The sequence below is a fragment of the Bacillus rossius genome (genome assembly GCF_032445375.1).
Source record: "Bacillus rossius redtenbacheri isolate Brsri chromosome 9 unlocalized genomic scaffold, Brsri_v3 Brsri_v3_scf9_1, whole genome shotgun sequence".
Classification (NCBI taxonomy): Eukaryota; Metazoa; Arthropoda; class Insecta; order Phasmatodea; family Bacillidae; genus Bacillus; species Bacillus rossius.
In genome coordinates this window covers 19,090,470-19,109,578 of record NW_026962012.1, presented here as the reverse complement: position 1 = coordinate 19,109,578, position 19,109 = coordinate 19,090,470, and the positions used below count along the sequence as shown (strand labels likewise).

General features: G+C 43.6%; 1 protein-coding gene across 7 annotated transcripts in view; it reads right to left on the bottom strand.

Moving 5' to 3' along the window:
- The window catches only part of LOC134542678 (TGF-beta-activated kinase 1 and MAP3K7-binding protein 2), a 213,601-nt gene that overhangs the window by 24,221 nt on the left and 170,271 nt on the right, over positions 1 to 19,109 (bottom strand). For 5 of the 7 annotated variants that reach the window (XM_063387121.1, XM_063387120.1, XM_063387122.1 and 2 more), the window contains one exon: positions 7,455 to 7,498. In XM_063387121.1, the coding sequence (XP_063243191.1) occupies positions 7,473 to 7,498 (26 nt within the window). In that variant the 3' untranslated portion in view covers positions 7,455 to 7,472. Of the gene's footprint in view, positions 1 to 7,453; positions 7,499 to 11,679; positions 11,794 to 19,109 lie in introns of those variants that run through there. The other 2 variants (XR_010076845.1, XR_010076844.1) reach the window with 2 other exon arrangements.

The window sequence follows — 19,109 nt, the reverse complement described above, 5'->3', positions numbered from 1 at the left end:
GCGAAGCATTAGGGGTGGTGGCATAGTGGTTCTGATCTTGAGAGTGTAAGGCATTATGGATGGTGACTCAGATTTTTAGCTCTCGAGACAGCGAGGTATTAGGGTGGTGACAAGAAGATTCAGGTCTCAAGATCTCGAGGCATTTGCGATGTGAGCTTCAGATCTCGATACAATGAGATATTGGGATGATGGCAATGTGATTTATATCTCGAGACAGAGTGGCATTAGGGATTGTGACACATAGCTTCAACTCACAAGACAGAGAGGTGTTAGGTGTAATGTCTCAGTGCTTCAGATCTTAAAAGAGCGAGGAATTAAAGGTAATGACACAGCGCTTAATATCCTAAACACCAAACCATTGAGATTGGTGACACAGATTTAAAGTTCTCGAGACAGCAAGTCATTATAAATGGTGGCATAGTGCTTTTGATATCGAAAAAGCGAAGCATTAGAGATAGTGACACAAACCTTCTGATCTGAAGGCCTCGATCCATAAGGACTAGTGACACAGAGCTACACATTCTTAAGACGACAAGGAATTATGGCATGGCGACACAGCTCAGATCTGGAGATAGCGAGGCATAAAAGGTGGTAACACAGATATCGAGACAACAAGGCACTAAGATGTTGTGACACTGATGGTCAGTTCTTGTGACAGCTAGGAATTAGGAGTGGTGACAAAAAGAATCCGTACTGGAGACAGAGATCCATAACAGAGCTGCACAATATTGAGACAGCGAGGCATTATGTCGTAGTGACAAAGAGCTTAAGATCTATTGACAGCGAGATATTAGGGGTGGTACACAGTGCTTCAGATCTCGAGACAGCAAGGCATTAAGGGAAGCGACACAGAGATTCATACCTCGAGACTGCAAGGCATTAGGTGTAGTGACACTGTGCTTTATAACATGACATAGTGAGGCATTAGGGATAGTGTCATATCGAATTGCGAGGCATTACAAGTGGTGTCCCAGTTTTACAGGTCTAGAGAAAGTGAGGCATTATGGTTATGACAGAAATAGAGGTCTGTCTCTCTCCTCTCGAAAAAGAGTTATTAGTGGTAGTGACAGTGATAGAGTTATGTCATATTGTGGCATTCGATGTGGTGTCAGTGATAGAGTTTACATAGAAGCGATGCATTAGAGTGGCGAACTAAAGCTCAGATCTTGAGACAGCAAGGCTTTTGAGGTTGTGACACAGAGCTTTAGATTGAGACGGCAGGTCTTTAGGGTGAAGACACAGTAATACAGATATCAACTCAGCAAAGAATTAGGAGATGTGACTCAAAGCTTTAGTTCTCAAGATAGCGAGGTATTAGTGGTAGTGACACAGTGCTTCAGATTTTGAGAAGGCATGGTATAAGGAGTGTCCATACAGTGATACAGCTCTCGATACAGAGAGGCCTCAGCGATGTTGATAGTGATACAGCCTTATAGAGAGATTAACTTTAGTGAAGTGACATCTAGCTTCAGATCTAGAGACAGTGAGGTATTAGAGGTGGTGACACAAAGCATCATATTCCGAGACAGTGAGGCATTATTGGTGATAATTCAGAGCGTCAATCTCGAGACAGTTTGGCATTAAGGTGGTGACACAAGGAATTAGAAGTCAAGACAAAGTGACATTAGGGGAAGTGACACAGTGCTTAAAATCTCAAGACAGTGAGGCATTGGGGTGGTGACACAAAAATTCCACTCTCGAACAGCGAGGCATTCAAATTGTGAACAGTGTTCCAGATTTCGAGACAAACAAGGCATCAGGGATTGTGACACAGATCTTCAGCTCTTGATACTGTGAGGCATTAGGGATGGTGATACAGTGCATCAGATTTTGAGAATGTAATGCATTTGAGAGGTGATGAAGTGCTTATGATCACAAGACAGCATGGCATTTGGAGTAATAACATCAAATTTTTATCTCTCGAGTCAGCAAAGCCTTAAAAAAAGGGGGGGGGGGGGTTGACACAGTGCTTCAGAATTTGAGACATTGCAGCATTGTGGGTTATGACTCTTTAGTTATTGAAGAGTTGGTATGGTGACACAATACTTAAGATCCCGAGACAGCACTGTATTATGGGTGGTAATGACTGCGCTTCAAATCTCGATACAAAGAAGAAAAATGAGTTTAACAACAGAGATTAGCTCAGCAGACAGCGAGGCATTTGCGGTGGTGACACAGTTATGCAAATCTCAATACAGTGTAACATTAGGAGTGGTGAAACAAGGCTAAAGATAACTATATTGTTTGGTATCTGGGATGACGACATACTACTTCAGATCTCTTATGAAATACTTATTAGGAATGGTAATACAGAGCTTCAGATCTCGAAACATCAAGACATAAGGGTTGGTTATGACTCAAGTCAGCTAAGCATGAGGTCTGTTAACTATTGCTGCAGATCTCGAGACAGCATTTCATTAGGGATGGTGACACAGAGAGTCCACTCTCGAGACAGCAAGGCTTTAGGCATGGTTACACAGTTATTTAGTTCTCGAGACAGCGAGGCATCACGGGTAGTGATACAGGGCTTCGATTACGAGAAAGAAAGGCATTAGGGGTGGTGACATTGTGCTTCAGCTCTAGAGACAGGGGTGCATTAAGAGTGTTGATACAGATTTAATGATGACGATTCAGGGAGGCATTGCAGGTGGTGACAAAGTTCTTCAGATTATGAGGTACGAGGCACTAGGCATAATGACACAGTACTTCAGATCTCTGAAAGCAAGGCATTAGGGCTGGTGATACACAACTTCGGATCTCGAGACAGTGAGGCATTAGTGGTGATGCCACAGAGCCTCAGCTCTCGAGACACGAGGTGGTGACAAAAAGATTCAACTATCGAGACAGTGAAGCATTAGGAGTGGTAACATTGATTTAGGTCTTGAGACAATGTTGCATTAGGGATAGTGACACAGTGCCATATTTTTCGAGACAACGAATGTTAGGGATGTTGAGACAGAATTGCAGATCCCGATCAGTGACTTTAACTTTTGAGACAGCGAGGCCTTACAGTTGATTAAAAAGAGTTATAGCTCTCGAGAAGCAAGGCATTAAGACTTATGACACGAAACTTTAGTCTTTAAAAACTTCGAAGCATTAATAATGGTGACACATTGCTTTAGATATCTCGAGACAGTGTAGCATTAGAAATGGTGACACAAAGCTTCAGCTTTTGAGACAGAAATGCAGTAGTTGTGGTGATATAGTGCTTCAAATCTCGAAACAGAATAGAATTGCTTAATATATCAATACAGTGAGACATTAGGGGTAGTTCACATAGAAAAATTGTCCAAAATGCGAGGCTTTAGGGATGGTGACATAGTGCTTCAAACTTGAGACAGCATGGCATTATTGTTATTGACACAGATCTTCTGAACTCTAGACAGAAGGCATTAGGTCGGTTGACACAGAATTCAGACCTTGAGATTGCTAGGCATTAGGGGTGGCAATAAATATATAAATATCTTGAGGCAGCTTTGCATTAAGGGTGGTAACACAGATCATCATATATCGAGTCAGCGATGCATAAGAACATATGACCTAGAGCTTCACACTGTTGTGGTGTCGAGGCATTATGTCATGGTGACACAGAGCTTAAGATCTCAAAACATCGAGGTAAAAGGGGTGGTGACACCTTGGTTCAGATTACGAGACAGCGATGCATTAAGTGTGGTGACACAGTGCTTCAGTTCTCAAAATGGCGAGACATTAAAGGGTAGAAACATGGTGCTTCAGATCTAGAGACAGCTTGGCTTTAGGTGGAGACACAGTGTTACAGATCACAATTTAGAGAGGCATTTGGGGTAAAGTCATTGACACAGCTCTTTGAACAGCAAGACATTGGGGGTAGTAACACTTGCTTCTGATCTCCAGAAAGCAAGACATTAAGGGTTATGAAATATAGAGCATCAGAATTAAAGTCAGTGTGACATTAGGTGTGATGAATGGTTGAGCTTTAACTCTCGAGACAGCAAGGCATTAGAGTTGTGACACAAAGCACCAGAACTCGAGACAAGTGGTATTATGGAGAATAAACACAATGCTTCACATCTCGAATTATAGATGCATAATTTAGAGACACAATTGTTCAGCTCTTGATAAGCAAGGCATAAGAGGTAGTGACAAGAGCTTCAGAACTAGAGACAACGAGGAATTAGGGATAGGACACACAGCTATAGCTCTCGAATAAGTAGGACAATTGGTTTGGTGACACAGTGGTTCAGATCTCAAGATAGTGTGGCATTAGAAGTAGTTACACAAGGTTGCAGCACTTGAGTCCACCAAGCATTAGGGCTAATGGCAAAATGCTTCAGATACTGAAACAGCAAGGAATTATATGTGGTGACAAAGTGTTTCAAATCTAGATAGCTAGCCATTAGGGGTGGGGACACAGTGCTTATATCTGGATACTATGAAACATTAGTAGGTTGTGGCACAGAGTTTCTTTTCGCGTGACCCCGAGGAATTAGGGCATAGTGACCCAGTGATATAACTCTCAAGGCAACGAGGTGTCAAGGGGTGGTGACAATGAGCTTCAGATCTATAGACAGTGATGAATAATGGGGTGACACACTGCAGAATATCATGAGACTTCATGGAATTAGAGGTGGTATCACAGTGCTACAGATATAGAATTGGCGAGGCATTAAAGGTGATGATAGAGTGCTTCAATCTCGAGACAGAGAAACATTAGGAGTGGTGAAAAAGTGTTTCAGATCTCGGGACAACAAAACATTAGGAGAAGTGAAACAGACTTTCAGCTTTCAAATGCGTAAAGGGTGGTTGCACTTAACTTCACACTCTTGAGCAAGCGAGGCATTAAGCCTAGTGACACGGCGATACATCTCTCGGGTAGTTGCAGTGATACAGTTATCGAGAGTGCATGACAAAGGTTTGGGTCAGTGGTAGATTATTCGAAACAACGAAGGATTAGGCGTAGTAGCTCAAAACTTCAGCTCTTGAAGCCGCCAATATCTAAGGGGTGGTGACAGATTATGGTCAGATCTCGATAAAGACAGTTACTAGGAATGGTAACACCAAGATTCAGATCTCATGAAAGCCAAACATTATGGTTTATTAAAGAACCTTAAAATTTTAATACTGTAAGGCATTAGTTGGTAAAACCAGGCCAAAGATTTTGAGACAGCAAGGCGTAATGTGTATGACACGGAGTTTTACCTCATAAGAGAGCAAGAATTTAGGAGTAATGACCCAGTGCTTTAGGCCATCAGATAGTGAGGAATTAATGGTGGCAGCACTTACCTTCATATAACAAGACAGTGAGGTAATCGATTTGGTTATAAAAAGCTTCAGATCTCGAGACAACAAGGCATTAGATGTGGTTACAAAGAGCTTCAGATCTCTAAGAAAGAGAGGCATTAGGTGTGGGACCACTGACCTTTTACTCTCGAGAGCAAGGCATTAGCGATAGTGACAGAGTGCTTTAGATCTCCAGTCAGCGAGATATTAGGGATGGTTACACAGTGCTTCATGTCTCAAGACAGCGAGACATTAGGGACGTTGACACAGTGCTTTAGATCTCGAAAATACAGAGGCATTAAGGATGATGAAACATAGTTTAGCTCTAGAGATAGAGAGGCAAAAGGGGTATTACACATATGCTTCATATCTCGAGACAGGGGTCATTAGGGGTTGTGATAAAGTGCTTCGGAAAATGAGATAACGAGGCATTAGAGGTGGTATCACAGAGTATCGTCTCTCGAGAAAGCCAGGCATTGGTATTGGTACCACATGTGCTTAAGATCTTGAGAGATAGGTATTAAGGGTGGTTTCACAGAGCTTCAGGTACAATGGGTTATGACACAGTATCTAATACATCGTGACAACGAGACATTACGAGTTGTGACACAGACTATCGGCTCTTGAGAGAGCGAGGTAGTAAGGGTGGTAAAACATAGATTTAGCTCTCGAGACAGTTAGGCATTTGGGGCGGGGACAACATGTATCAGATTTTGATACAGCGAGAATTTTGGGATGGTGACACAGGTATACAGCTCACGAGACAGCGAAGCATTAGGTGCAGTGACACAGTGATTCAGAACTCGAGAGCTAAAGGCATTAAATGCGGTGACACAGAGTTTCGGCTTTTGAGTGAGTAAGGAATTAGTGGTAGTAACACAGTGTTACAGATGTGGAAACAGTGAGGCAATAGGGGTGATGATACTGATCTTCAGAATTAGAGACAGCGAGGCATTAGGGTCAGTTACACAGTGCTCAATCTCTCAAGATAGCATGATATTAGGAGTGTTGACACAGTGCTTTAAATCTAGAGATAGCGAGGCGAGGTATTAGGGATCGTTACACAATGCATCAGCTCTCCAGACCACGGGGCATTAGTGGTGGTGGTACATAGCTTAATATCTTGGAAAGAGAGACATTATTAATGGTACTCTGAGTTTAAGAATTTGATTGTGTGATGCATTAGTGGTTGTTATACACTGATACAGCTCTCGAGAGTGCGAGGCATAATATGATGTGTCAGTGACAGAGATATCTGTACAGCTTAGCTTTAGAGATAAAGACACAGTTCTTCAGCTCTTGTGATAGCGATGCTCTTAAAGGTGATGACAGAATGCATAAGATCTAGACACATCAAGACATTAGGTGTTGTAACACAGAGATTTATATCTCTTGTCAGCAAGGCATTAGGGGTGGTGACACAGTGCTTTAGAGCTCAATACAGCGATGCATTAGGGATGTATATTTAAGGTTTTAGCTCTCGAGAGCTTTAGTGATGGTGAGACAGTGCTGAAGAGATCGGGAAAGCTAGCCAAAAGGGGGGGGGGGAGAGAGAGACACACAGAGGTACAGATAACAAGACCATGATGGTGACACAAAGCTTCAATTCTCGAGAGATCGAGGCACTAGGGATTATAACACAGTGCTTCAGAAATCATGTCAGCAACTCATTATGGGTGGTGATTCAGTGCTTCAGATCTTGAGATATAAAAGTATTAGGAGTTGTGAACAACTTCATTTCAGGAGACCATGTGGCATTAGGGTGCGGTCACATAGTGAGACTTCGTGGTGTTAAGGGTGATGAAAATGTGCTTCAGATTCCGAAAGAGTGATGCATTATAAATTGTGACACAGAGGTTCAAATCTGGAGACAGCAAGGCATTATGGATGGTTACACAAAGCTTCATCTTTAGAGAGAGCTGGCATTATAGGTAGCGATACTGTGCATCAGCGAGGCACAAAGGACGGTGACACAGTGACACAACTCTTGAGAAAGCAATTTGTTAGCGGTGGTGACACTGTGATAAAGCTCTCGAGACAGCTAGGTAAATGTTAGGAGAACATGGTGTTCTAGACCTAGCAAACATGCAGCTCAGGTTATTAATATTCTGTAGACAAACACACGTAATAGGAATTAAACCTAAAAACAACAGTACGACATGCATATTGTAGCATGCAGAATGCAGATGAAGTACCTGAAGCTCCGAGTAGAGTCACACAACCCAGCTGTGGATCACTCCTAGGACAGACACAAACATAATTACTGAACACAGTCATAGCCGAGTGTTGCTGTACAGTTTATAAAACCACAGTTATCATGCATGCACATTCCTTCACCTTCCAGGTCCTGAACAGAGTATCCCAATTATGTTTTATGGGAATAATTGACAACTACTTCCTTGAACACAAACTGTAGGGGTAAATTTGGCACACATATACAAATAAGTTTGGCACAAGCTGTGTCGTTCTTCAACCAACACCTCTTTTTCTCACATCCTTCTAAATTTGTTGTGAAATAATTTGATCAAAATGTAGTTTGGCTGAAATTTCTCTAGCTTTAAATAGTTAGATAAAGTTTTTTTTAAACAGATGTGTGACTTGATTAAATGATTAGTGGGCTTTGGAGAGAAAAACTACCATCAAATTAGACCTACTCATTCGCAGAGAAAGATCAAACAATTTGAGTCTTTTTTTTTTATTTAGTAATACCGAGCTAGACTCAGAAAAGATTCAAGATGTTCAGAGGCTCGATGGCAATAAACAGCAAACCTGCACATGGCTGCCAAACTACACACATCACTCACAGGGCAGAGCTGATGGAAGCCCTTACAGCTCTGGCTCACAGAAACTAATAAGGAGAGAGTATGACTTGGGACGATGCGAGGTATAGGATGTTCAGCCTGAAAGGTAATGTGTGGCATAACCTATTTTCGGGGGGAAAAACCTCACACATCACCAAAGGGCCACCCTTTTGGAAACGCATCAACTCTGGCACACTGACACTAACAAGGAGAGAGCCTGCCATGGGACAAGGTTCAACATGTAAGTTAGTGTAGTACCTTGTGCTCAGCATGTAAGTTAATGCAGGACACACTTGCACATAACTCTGAACCTACAAATATCACTCACCTACTCACAAAGTTAAAGCTCAGTGGCAAGGGCACACCGACACAAACAAGGGGAAGTCCCGCAATAGAATTGTTACCGGTGTCAGCACTTGGTAACTTTTTTTCGAGACAAACAGCTATCCTGAGCAAGACCTGGTGAATACGAGCGCAGTTCCTCGCCAGGTGGTTGTCGAAACGCGCAGACGAACCATGAGTCAATGAATCACTCCCGAGACGCATTTATAAGGGGAGCCTCCAGGGCAGATGCCGGACGACATCGTTGGAGGGAGCAGCAGAGTGCATACCGGGCTACGACACCATTGGCTGACGTGGGCAGTCATGCTGCCTGCTGACGTCACAACCCGACCATAGTCAATACCAGCCACGCCACCAGGACAACTCCGAGGAAGGGCAACCAGGGTGAACTCTGGTGCCCCTGTTGGAAGCAGCACATACTCGGTTGCGCAGCTCCTGTTCTAGGCGAGCCGAGTGAAGAGAGTTCGAGATATCGAGCCCTGGGGGTGTGAGGTCACAACGGAGAACACGGGGCGAGGGTGGACTTGGCTTCATGGAGGCTGCTAGTCCCGAGGCTATGCCCTGATACAAGGAGCGAGGAATCGAGCCCCTGCAGAGGCGGCACCAGGTCCCGAACCCGTGACTCCGGCAGCGAAGACATGGCTGACGTCTCTCGGTCGGGGTCCCGGAGCAGCCCGAGTTGCGCCGCCGTGCGCCTGAGGACCCGGTGAGGCTCCACCAGGTGTTCATCGTCGGCCTCCTGCTGGGACGTAGAAGACCTCGGGACTAGCAAAGAGGCGAGACCTATGCCCTAGAGACAGGGCGAGAGTACACTTTAATTGTCTTCTTGTTTAATCTTTTCCCTGTCGATTAAAGTTAACCATGTTTCTGTTATACTCAAATGTGGGTTAAGGCCTTTTAAGAGAAAGTTGATCATTCATAATTACCTTAATGTTTTGGTTCACCGTTTTGTTTTTCTCAAACTGAATAGTTGCTGACATAACAAAAATGAAGTCATAAAGAGTTTTTTTTGCAGTGACAGTAATTTCAATGTGTGTTCGCAGTACACCTATCCCTCACTTAGCACGACTGATTCGTTCTTAAAATGATCATGTTATTCGAAATTGCGTATTCTGAAGCATTAGTTTCCATAAACAGCAAAGCTTATTTATTTAATGTGTTCCAAAATTGTGTAGGAAAATATACTTTACATAATATAAATGCATTGAATAACACTCAACTAGAAATATGTCACACCATTTATCTTTATATACCTCCCATCGCACTTTGTATGACAAATACGACACAGCGTAATGGAAGATACATGGTTATGTACTTTATCGTCAGTCGGCTGGCTGACTTGCCCACCCGGGCATGACCTTCAACTCACGTCATGTACCTTTCCAAACCATCCTTTACTGACAGTGAAACCGATATTACTGTCCAGATAATTACATTTTAATTTTTTCAATAATTAAAGTGCTTATACGCGTATCACCACCTGGTTCACATCAATCCTGTCAGGCCAATATTTTTTTTTTCATTGCAACATTCATTTAACAACCTTTTCCACGTCAATCATCTGTTCATTTCTGTTCCGGTATCTAATGTCAAATATATTCTCGTTAGTACAACAAACAGCATCAGACTTATGTATAAAACATTTTTGGTAAGAGTCCTTATTTCGTACGATTATGCGCAGTTGACTTGCTTAAAACTAAAGTACGACCAACATAAACGTGGCCTTCATGACAATCTGCATGCTGAAACACTTCTAGTTTTGTCTCAAATACTTCAACACGATGTATTATGAGTAATCAAGCACGTACATTTACCGGCAGCTGAATGAGCAGATGTTGCTTTTGTTTGAGTGAATTCCCTGCCACTGGCTATACTGAGTTCACGGCCCAGTTTGTGACCAGGCGACAACGGTACAACACAGTGGAATACCCGCTGACGTAAAAACATTTGGTCCTTTACACTCCATAGCCACAATTTAACTTGCCATATCTGATGTTTGTACAACAGCCGATAGCATAGACAGACCTGCGCGCGCATCTCTTCCCCCCTTGTTTGGCTAACTGTATCCCACGGTATATCTGTTGTTTACAGAAGTTGAAACAGACTTCGTGGCATCGTGGTTGACTTTTTATTTTTGCCTGCCGAGATTTTGTGCAAACTGAAATTTACAGACGTGCTATTCAAGGCTGGGGCAGTAAAATTCACATCGCGCTAAATGAATCCGCGCAATCTGAAGACGTGCTAAGTGAGGGATAGGTGTATAAGCTTAACCCGAATACTTGGGGAGCCATTTCGCAAACTGAACTATCGAAGCACTACCATTGATTGTTATATTGTTATGTTGTATTTATTCCTAATAAACTGTTGTTGTATAACCCTGTTTCTTATTTACTCAACCGTTGACCAACTATTAATAGTTGCCCACAACAGAACTATGCTTAGCATAAATGTACAATGTATTGCAACTGTAAGGTACACTACAGCACACTATAACATGGCTGCTAACCCACACATTTCACTCACAGGACCATCCTGATAGAAGATCCCCAGCGCTGGCTCACAGAAACCAACTAGGAGATTTCACGCAATGGGACGAAGCCTAGCACATATAAAAAGGCTGTTCAGAGAGTAAGGTAAATGAAGGCACACCTGTTAATGGCTACTAACCCCACACATCACTCAAAGCCCATGCTGACAGAAGCTCCTCAGCTCTGGGTTACAGACACTTATAAGGGAGACTTGACATAGGACAAGGCCTAGCGTATAGGTAAAGAGATTTCCGACTATAAGGTAATACCCGGCACACTAGCATATAGCTAGCAACCCACACACATCACTCACAGACCCACGTTGATGGAAGCACCAAAGCTCATGCTCAGATACTATCTATAAGGGGCTCAGCATGGGACGAGGCTGAGTGTATAGGTACGGAATAACACTAAACCCCTGCACAATTTTTTAACCCACAATAATTACTATCAGGCATACGGTGATGGAGCTCTAAACTCTGGCTCACATACACTAACAAGGAGAGAGCACGCATTGGTACGAGGCCTAGCGAATAGGTACAAGGGTGTTTAGCCTGTAAGTCAATGTAAGGATGACCAGCAAATGGCTGCCAATCTACACAACTCACTCAAAGGCCCCCGCTGTTAGAAACTCACCAGCTTTGTCTCATAGACACTAACAAGGAGAGAGCTTACAATGGGACGAGGCCTAACATATAGGTATATTGTAAGGTAATGCACAGCACAATTGTATGTGGCTGCCTACCCACCTACATCAATCACAGGCCCACGCTGATGGAGCTCCCCAGCACTGGCTCACAGACACTAACACGGAGTTGCTCGCCTTGGGACGTGGCCTAGCGTATAGGTCCAGAGTTTTCAGCCTGTAACATAATGCACAGCACACCTACATATGGCTGGCTACTCACACATATCCAATTACATGCCCATGCTTATTAAGCTCCGCAGCTCGGGCTCACTGACACTAACAAGAGTAGGAGAAACCATAGGATGTGTCTTAGCGTAAAGGTACTGGAATCTCTGACTTTAAGGTAATGTACGGCACACCTGCACAATGACCGCTTACAATCTAGGAGAAGTTCGCTAAATGTGGCTTCAGACATTGAAAAGGGGAGGGCGCGCCATAGGACAAAGCCTAGCTTAGAGGAACAGGATGGTCAGCCTGTAAGTTAATGTACAGCAGATCTTAACCTGGCTGCCAAACCACACACATAACTCACAGGCACATGCTGATAGAAGATCACTAGATCTGGCTCTTAGACTCCAACATGGGGAGGGCACATCATAGGAAGAGGCCTAGAGTAGAGGTACAGGATTTTCCGCCAGTAAGGTATTGCATGGCAGACAAACAGATGGCTACAAGCCACTCCAATTACTAAGAGACTCATGCTGATGGAAGCTCTCCAGCCCTGGCTCACAGACACTATCAAGAGTAGGGCATGCTATAGGACAAGGCTTAGAATATAGGTAAATGGTGTTCAACCTTTATGGTAATGCATGGCAGACATGCACATGGCTGCCAACCCACCCACATCACTAACAGGCCCATGCCGATGGAAGTTCACCGGGTCTTCCTCACAGACACTAACAAGGGGAGGTTCGCCATGGGACATGGTCTAGCACATAAGTAAAGAGTGTTCACCCTGTAAGGTAATGCACGGCACAAACCCACATGACTGCCAACCCACACACTTCACTCACAGGCCAATGCTGTTTGAAGCAACAATCTTGGGTTCACCGACACTAAAAAGGAAAGGAAATGACATGCGAAGAGGCCTAACATATATGTACAGGTTGTTTAACTTATAAGGTAATAAACAGCACACCTGCACATGGCTGCCAACAAACATCCGTAACTCAAAGTTCCTCGCTGATGAAAACTCCCCAACACTGGTTCACAGACACTAACAAGGGGTGAGCACACAATGGGACGAGGCCTTGCATATAGGTACAGGGTGTCTACATGTAAGTTAATCTACGACTTCCAACACACATACATCACTCACAGGCTTACGTTGATGGAGCTCTCCAGCTCATGATCACAGATTATAAAAAGAGGAGGCTCACGATGGGACAAAGCCTAGTTTATAGGTAAAGGATGTTCAGATGGTGCGATAATACAAGGCACAACTACACATGTCTACCAATCCATACTCATCACACTCAGGTCCATGCTGATGTAAGTTCCTCAACTCTGGCTCACAGACACTAACAAGGGGTGAGCACACAGTAGGACGAGGCCTTGCATATAGGTACAGGATGTTCAGCCTGTAAGACATTACATGGTTCACATGCACATGGCTGCCAACCCACTCACATCATTCACGGGCCAGAACTGAACGATGCTCCCCATCTTTAGCTCACAGACACTAACAAGGAGAGAGCACGCTATGCGACGAGACCTAGCGTATAGGTACAGAGTGTCTTTAATGTGCAATACACTAGAACTGACAATGCTTTAAACCACATACTTCATTCACAGGTAAACACTAATTTAATCTCCCCAGCTCTGGCTCAAAGATACTAACAATGTGATGGTTCGCCACTGGATGAGACCTAGCTCATACATACAGGGAGTTCAGCAAGTAAGGTAAAGCAATGCCCACCTGCACATGGCTTCCAACCCACACACCTCACTCACAGACCCATGCTGATTGAAACTCCCTAGTTTTAGCTCACATACATTAACAAGAGGAGGCTCACCATGTGACGAGGACTAGCATAAGGTATAGTGTGTTGAGCCTGTAGTATAATGCTCGGCAGACCTGCACATGTCTGTAAAATACATATTACTCAAAGGCCCACCCTAATGGAAGCTTCCCAGCTCAGGCTCACAGACACTATTACGGGGAGCCTCTCTGTAGGATTAGTTCTAGCATATATACAGGATGGTATGCCTGTAAGATAATTAACAGCAGACCTCTTCATGGCTGCCAAACTACAACATTACTTTATATTTAATGTTAATGTAATTTTATACAGCTCTTTCTCACAGACAGATACAATGAGAGGGCACACCATGGTACTAGGCCTAAGTATAGGTACAATGTGTCCTGCCAATTAGTATTTTTTGCACAATTCTAAATTTGAATTTTTGAAAAATAATGTCGCCAGTCATTTTTTGGTGGAAGAACTTAAACTTTTTCCGCCTCCTGTACACTCCCGTCTAATCTTTGTCAGCCCAGCATTAAAACTAATTTTGCCAACAATCTAATGACCCATCAAGTGCTATCGTCTTATCCCCGCCTTGGTGCACGCCCGTCGCCTGTAATTCTCCTCCGAGCCGTGACAAGAAGTGCTATGTTCTGCAAGCTATTAGAGCAGCTTGGTTCTGAGAGCCAGCCTTATGCGAGCATTTCAGGCAGGAGCATGGGTCATCTTAAACACCTCCCCAGCACGATTCGGGCCCCAGCCGAGAGTGTTTCCCACTGGCAGCAGCACATTTCCCATCCCCCCCCCCCTTCAGCCTTTCCAGGGAACCAGGCCCAGTTCAACGGCTGGCCAACAACCTCAGTCTGTCTCGAGGCCACGACACCAGTCTCCGAATGTATCACCTCTGCCCTCTCGTGGCAGAGTTGCGAGTTATTACCCCTGGGTGTTTGAACGCCCGCAGAGTGCACCGTAGTTCATTTCCAAGCCACCAGAGTGCTGCACTAGTCCCCTCCATAAGCCCAATGCTTTAGCATTCGCCACGTGTGAGTCGATCTCTCCTTGTTTCAGACACCCCTCAGTCAGTCGCACTGACATAGGCCAGTACCACCAACTTCGAGATATCGAAATCAGAATTTCTCGAACACCCCCTCGGAAATCTTCGGAACCTTTCGGTCCGGAAGCTGAAGTATTCCCCCTTTATTTTGATTAAATTCGTCATTTAATTATGAGTCACTGCCACCTCAAATTTAATTCGCGCCGCGACAGCAGACTGACCACACCGCATAGTCGGCGAGCCGCACATCAAGACTTCAGTCCGGTCGTTGTTTAAAACTGTGATCAGCTAGGCAAGGGATGTGATCCTTATAGCTTTAGTAATTAGTAATTAGTCAGTCTGCATATCTCGTAGAAGTAGTCATGCTTCGTTAATAATACTTCATAATATTTTCTATCTTTTTAATTCATGGAAATGTCCGCGACAACCGCGTGTTCACAAGCTCCGCTCCCTGGCTGACGCAGCCAGCCTGTATGGTGAGTTTTTGACAAACTTTATTCAGCGACCATCACCATTTTTAGTGGGCATTTTCTGCCTATTTTGCAAACTGTCTGTGAACCAGTTCTGAACATGTTTGTTTCGGACCTGTTCACAGACACGGTCCAAGGGCCGGATGCGGACCTAACAACACCACCCTCGAGTCCTCCCTCCAGCAAGCAGGACGACTAAGTCACCCTGACGCCTCGTTAGCAGCTCAACTTCGGCCAGCAAACATCAAACCTCTGGTCCTTCAGCTTTTTTTCATATCTTCAGAATAACAGCTATTTCACGATGTTGAAAAGATCGGAACACCAGAAAAATATTTTTTGGGACTCATATCGCTCTATGTGCTCACACTGGGATTGTAAAACTTAACCTTTTTATTGTTTCTGATTCTATTTTAATTATATCCAATGCAATTTAATGGTAATTTTCTAATTAGGGCTGGCCCATTCTTTAAATTATGTAATTGTAATATATTTTAATATAATTTAATAATTTAAATATATTTGCCAACCAATTTACGAATGTTAAATGTAATTAAGAGTTAAATAAACATAAAGGTATTTATACCTAGACGAGATCACGCCTTGTTTTCTTTTTTGTTCAGCCCTTTAAACCTAAAAGATCCACCAGTTACACAAGTCATCAAGAGATGCAACAAAGGTGGTCAGCCTGTAAGGAAATGCATGGCAGTCATGCACATGGCTACAAACCCACATGCGCCACTTACAGGCCCACACATTGGGACAAGGCATTGCGTAAAAGTACAGGAGCGGTTCACTCCTGCATTGGCTGTCTTCTAGTCTGAAGCCTGACAATGATGTATCTTGGTTTTTTTCCGTAGCGAAGCTGGACTTTACTATCCAATTGATATGCTGACTTTGAGGCAAGCTAGGACACATCTCCAGGCTCCAGGATCGGAATGGTACGTCAATGTTCTTGTCATTTTCTATGTTCTTCAGCATCGTTATGCGTTCAATTGTGCTCACTTGGATGTGATGCAGCATCCACTCGACTGACAGAAGCTCCCCAGCTCTGACTCACGTACACTAACAAGGGGAGGCTCATGATGAGACGAGTCCTTGCATATATGCACAGGATATTCAGCTTGTAAGGTAATGCACGGCAGACCTTCACACACCACTCACAGGCCCAAGCTGGTGGAAGCTTCCAGTATCGGCCTACAGAGACCATGAGACGAGGCCTTGCGTATAACTAGAGGGTGTTCAGCTTGTGAGATAATGCACGACACAACTGCACATGCTGCCAAACCACATACATCACCCACAGGCCCACACTGATAGCAGCATCCCAGCTCAGGTCCACAGGCACTAAAAAGGTGAGAGTATTAATGGGACGAGGTCTAGCATATAGGTACTGGGTTGTCAGCCTGTAAGGTAATGCATGGCTTAACTGCACATGGCTGTCAACACATCATCACTCACCGGTTCGTGCTGATTTAGTTCACCAGCTCTGGCCCACATACATTACCAAGGGGATGCACACCACAGAACGAGGCCTAGTAGTACAAAAAAGGTGCTACTACACCATGCTTAAGGCTGAGTAGCTGAGGACCCATCCACCATCTTGGATTGTGACATTACAGTGGTCATCTTGGATTTATTGTCATTGACCTTTATCTTGACTACGGAAGGGCTTCTTAGAGCTGCTATCTTAAATTATCTTATCTTTGATTTTGCCATCTTGTATTCCACCATCTTTTATTCTACCATTTTGAAATATTATGTTATGTGCATATCTGTTTTTCGCCATTTTATTTTCTGGAACTTTCTACCATATTGAATTATAAAGTCACTATTGAAATTTTCGTTACTACCACAAATCGAAATTCCATAATTATTAGTAGAAAAAAATAGGGAATTATTATTAAATTTAATTAATAACATTTTGATTAAAAAAGGCACTTACATCATTGAGCTCATAGTTCTCAGCTCCAACCTCGGTGAGGGCAGATATAAAAATGGCGACAGATACTTCCTCCACAGAAGCCACCAGGATATTGACCTTCAACAACTAATGCCAAGGCATATTTCGCAAGCTAGCATGATGTCACATCGGCCATCTTGTTTTTTTCTTCTGGAGGCCGCCATCCTGGATCCAACATATTGTTTTCGTATGCTGGAGGGCACTTACAACATGTAAGTTTAATTTATAACTGCTAGAGTGCAGGAATCAATTGTTACCAGTGCACCCGCTATCTTGTAGGCCATCTTGACCACCATATTGGAAATTATTTATTATTTATTAGAAATTTAAAAATTCCAATAATCACCAAAAAAAATCACTCATTAATTTTTGTGATTAAATCGATCGATTCCTCTCCTTGTTTCAATCCTTGGTCAATGAAAAAAAAATTACATAATTTCTCTTTGCTACAAGAACAAAATCAGTTTCTACTTTCGCAGTATTTCAAATCGCCCGCCAAAGAGTCAGGGTATTGATATAACACACCACACATTTCGCACTGTGACTAACGTAACGACGTGTTGAATGGGCAGTTACAGTTTTCAAGCCCTATAGCATGCTGAGCTAGAATTAAGCTTTTACCACAGAATTTGCAAGCAGGTTCTTGCTTTCTCTTAACTGAACCAGTACCGATTACATAATGTTGTTTTGAGCTATTTCCAATTGAAATTAGTTACTAAATTTGCTGCAATGAAACAGTAATTTTTTACGTTATTTCGTCATCCACTTCTTTCGTGCCAACGAGCACATGAAGTTGTTGTGAATAATGCATCACAGTATTTGCACATCGAAACTTCAGCCGTTGGAACAGCACCAGTCGTTGCCTTCTCCGCAGCTGGTATCGGGATCTCCGACTCCATCGGCGACGCTGTCAATAGGGTCAGCACGGTCGATGGTAAACAGTCCGTCGAGCCCGAACATTGGAACAGCAACTACATCTTACGAAACTTACTGAACAGAGCCGATCCTCACTGCACCGCGGTCAGATGAGGACTCTTAGGGTCTTGTTGTCTGGAACTTGCTTATACACCCGCGGTTACTGGTATACTACATCAGTCAAAATAACGACTTTATAAAACTTCATTTTTATATGAGTTAAAATACCGGTACCTTAAAACTGTTGAAATAAAAACAAATTTACTGAAAAATAAACTAATACATTTTAGGTTAAAGCATTAAGCGTTTTCGCAAACAAAGTGTTTGACACTGCACACACTGCCTCGTCGACTTTGGGCACAGTCTCGTTGATTCCGGTTCCAAAAGGTTCGCCAGTCTGGGCACAAGAACACAGGCATCCGACTGCAATATTATTCGACAATACTTTCAGCGATGGCTGCTTGGTGAGATATGGATGACGATGTCTGCGACCACAGCTGCGACTTGGCTTTGACTCAGTGTTTGTTGAGTCAGGATCACTGCCTGAGCTACGACGGGATACACATTGTTTGGGCTTCTGCGTAGATGCACTGCAGGCCAAAACAGGTTTCAATACATCCAAGTTTGGTGTTGGATGTGCAGACGAGACGACTGGTACCTCTTCGATGCTGGCTGGAAGGATCGTGTGCGGTTTCATGTGATAAACGGCACAGTTTTCAGGTTCGCAGCAATCTAGCAGCTGCTGAGTCGGTTCGGTGACCGCCAGTGCTGAGCGCCTTCATCGCAGGTTTCCGTATATGTGCGCAGATACCAAGGATCCCAGTAGCTGTACTCGACACTGCTGAAGCTAGGTATTACACTAACGTACATGTTATCAGGAATAAACAAAAACATCTTCTTGCAGGTCGGAGGATAACTGAAGTAACGAACTGTTGCACGCCTTTTACATATGCAGGCTCTACTCACACTGCGAGTGCCATTTCTGCAGCATCTGCGAGATTGTACAGGCAATACTCGTTCAAACTTGTTGTGTAGCTGCCCGCCATACACTGTACTAAGCTTGCGTAGGGAAGGACAGATGTAGTCGGTTTTCAGGTTTAAAATTTCAACTGATGCTTCACACAACTG